At 37.7% G+C, this 3,058-nt stretch overlaps 1 protein-coding gene across 1 annotated transcript; it reads left to right on the top strand.

Moving 5' to 3' along the window:
* Positions 1–1,213: 1,213 nt before the first annotated feature.
* On the top strand, positions 1,214–2,832 carry LOC115968879 (2-hydroxyisoflavanone dehydratase-like). The gene has a single exon (XM_031088409.1). The coding sequence runs from the start codon at positions 1,732–1,734 to the stop codon at positions 2,641–2,643; it is 912 nt and encodes a 303-aa protein (XP_030944269.1). The 5' UTR covers positions 1,214–1,731; the 3' UTR covers positions 2,644–2,832.
* The last annotated feature ends 226 nt before the right edge of the window (positions 2,833–3,058 follow it).

Here is a 3,058-nt window from a genome sequence, read left to right as displayed (position 1 = left end):
TCTCGCTTGTGTCCCTCACTATTGACACCTTTGGCTCTAGTGCACCCTTGTTTTTGTGTTTTGTGTCTGTTTTCAAGTTTTGCATTTTAATCTCTGCCACGTGTGGGATATATTTCTAAAAATAATGAAATTATAAATAATTTGTTAAGGGTAATGAGCATTTGCATTAGTTTGTGCAAAATTTCTGTTTATTTTAATATAAAAACTTACTTTTTCTATTTTACATAATTATTTTAGAAAAATATTTATATCACATTATCTATTATACACTACATTTTATTAAAATATTATTTATATATATATATTTTAATTTTCTTTTTCAAATCATCCATTTTTCTCTATCTTTGTGTATGTGAGTAAAGCAATATTAAAAAATAGATTTGCATGTAAATTGTAACTGTGGGTACCTGCCCCCCATTAATCGGTGTTTGTCTGCTTTGGGGAGCCAGTCCCTCACGGTTTTGTCACAAAGGGGTGAGAGCTCCAGGATTTTTGCCATGAAGTGATTGACACCTAGGCTCACCCGAGTCCCACATCGCCTAAGTAGTGGTACACTCATGGTCGCTCCAGAAGCTTATAAACCATGAGTGGGAGGGTTACTTAGGCGATGTGGGACTCGGGTGAGCCTAGGTGTCAATCACTTCATGGCAAAAATCCTGGAGCTCCCATTCCTTCGTGACAAAACCGTGAGGGACTGGCTCCCCAAAGCGGACAAACACCGATTAATGGGGGGTAGGTACCCACAGTAACCATGACAATCTAAATTTATACAAGTTTACATAGATTGATACAAGTGATTTTTAATGTTAGATGTGCAAAAACTTACCTCTTATACAATTTATACATTAAGTCGTGAGTGCTATGATGCAAGTGCTTTAAGTGGAGGTGATATTACGGATCCGTTTGGAAATAGCTTATTTACCTGAAACTAAATTTGTTTTACTGAAAGAATTGTAGAAAAAAGTTAAAAGTTAGCTAAATAATACATTAGGACTCATAAATAGTATAAAAAAAAGTGCAATGAGACCCATAAATAATAACAAAAATAAAATAAAAACTATAAGAAACAGTGCATTTCATCACTTTCCAAACACCTTCTACATGTATCTACCCAAACTCGTTGGATCTATCCATTCGAGAGAGGCAAATTCATGATAGATTTTCTATAAGTGAAATGGCCGTACAAAACAAATAAAAATCTATAATAAAAAAAAAATGTTTGTGAAACTCGTCGTGAACGTATTCTCGACAAATTGCGCACAAGGTGGCCATTATGCACGAGATTCTTTCACCTTCCTGGTCTGTGATGCCATGATCGATTCGCTTGTGGACGTCATAGCTAGGATTAGTAACGCATGACATCACATGAATCCTACAAATTCATATTCATGCTTCTCAATTCTCATGCACTTCGCCCCACAAAAAAGCAAACACATAAAGACATGCTTTTCATGTAATGTACAAAAAAGAGAACCACTGCAGCTACGCATAGACCACTTTTCCTAACAACTCTAACACAGCTCAGAATACAATAATAGAATTTACTGTTACTAATGCCGTTATAACCACAGAATGTAACATTGCAGCTACTCCTATTAATTTATTCATCACTTGGTTCTTACTTCTCTTACCAAACTCTCACTTTTTTCTCAAAAAAAAAAAAAAAAAAAAACTCACTTTTAAGTTTCTGTTCTCTTCTTCATCATCATCTTCTTCTTTTTGCTTTTTCAAATGGAGTCAACCAACAATGAAGTAGCCCATGAATTCCGCTTCTTCCGGGTCTACAAAGATGGCCGAGTTGAAAAATTTGAATGGACTCAAAACCAAAAGATCCCACCTTCCGATGATCCAATCACTGGGGTCCAATCCAAAGACGTAGTTATTTCAACTGAGCCCTCCATCTCTGCCCGAATTTTCTTACCCAAGATCCATGACCCGACCCAGAAACTCCCTTTACTCTTCTACATCCATGGTGGTGGCTTTTGCTTTGAGTCTGCCTTCTCTTCACTTTACCATAACCACCTCATCTCATTGGCTTCTAAAGCCAATGCCATAGCAGTCTCAATTGAATATGGGCTTTTTCCAGAGCGACCCATACCCGCTTGTTACGAGGACTCATGGGCAGGGCTCCAATGGGTCGCATCTCACGTTAATAGAAATGGGTCGGAGTCATGGTTGAACAAGTACGCAGATTTTAACCGGGTCTTCATTGGTGGGGATAGTGGTGGAGGGAATGTTTCTCATACTTTGGCAGTTCGGGTCGGGTCAATTGGGTTACCGGGTATTAAGGTTGTCGGGGTGATTTTGGTGCATCCATTCTTTGGTGGTATGGAGGATGATCAAATGTGGTTGTACATGTGTCCAACAAATGGTGGGTTAGAGGATCCTAGGTTGAAGCCTCCACAGGAGGATTTGGCCAAGCTTGGGTGTGAAAGGGTTTTGATAATTTTTGCTGAGAAGGACCATTTAAGAGGTGTGGGTGAGTGTTACTATAAGGAGTTAAAGAAGAGTGGGTGGGTTGGAACTGTGGAGGCTGTGGAGCATGAAGGAGAGGGTCATATATTCCATTTGATGAAGCCAGATTGTGAGAAGGCTGTTGATTTGGTCAACAAGTTCGCTTCCTTTATCAACCGGCAAGAGTGATTTTAGTACTTTTTCCATGTGAGAATTGTGTACTTTGGATTTGTTGTGTTACTTGTGTATGGGATATTAGGAATTTCCATTTTGTAATCGGGTTATTACTTATTAGTGTTTCAGTGTTTCATTTTGGAAGTATGGGAAGGCATGATAAGTGATTTTGTAGCAAAAACTCACAAGTATTGTTGCAAGCTATCTTCTGCTATAGTAGCCTGAATACATTTTTGAAGATTCGTTAACCTAGTGGACAAATATTTTGTTGCTACTGAAGCTTCCATATTTTGTTCATTAAATGTGATAGCTTAAAATTACAATGGAAAACCAACAACTTTTTCTTTTACTTCAATTCAACCCTCCAACACATGCCTTCACTGGGTGATCTAAAAAGGTCTTAATTCTTAAACTAAATATATATAAACTT

This window comes from Quercus lobata, chromosome 11 (genome assembly GCF_001633185.2).
Source record: "Quercus lobata isolate SW786 chromosome 11, ValleyOak3.0 Primary Assembly, whole genome shotgun sequence".
Taxonomy (NCBI): Eukaryota; Viridiplantae; Streptophyta; class Magnoliopsida; order Fagales; family Fagaceae; genus Quercus; species Quercus lobata.
Note: the sequence above shows the minus strand (reverse complement) of the source record. Positions and strands in the feature narration are given on the sequence as shown.

What these genes read in the sequence shown, in the direction of transcription:
- LOC115968879 (XM_031088409.1), top strand. Translation starts at nt 1,732, where the DNA reads ATGGAGTCAACCAACAATGAAGTAGCCCATGAATTCCGCTTCTTCCGG.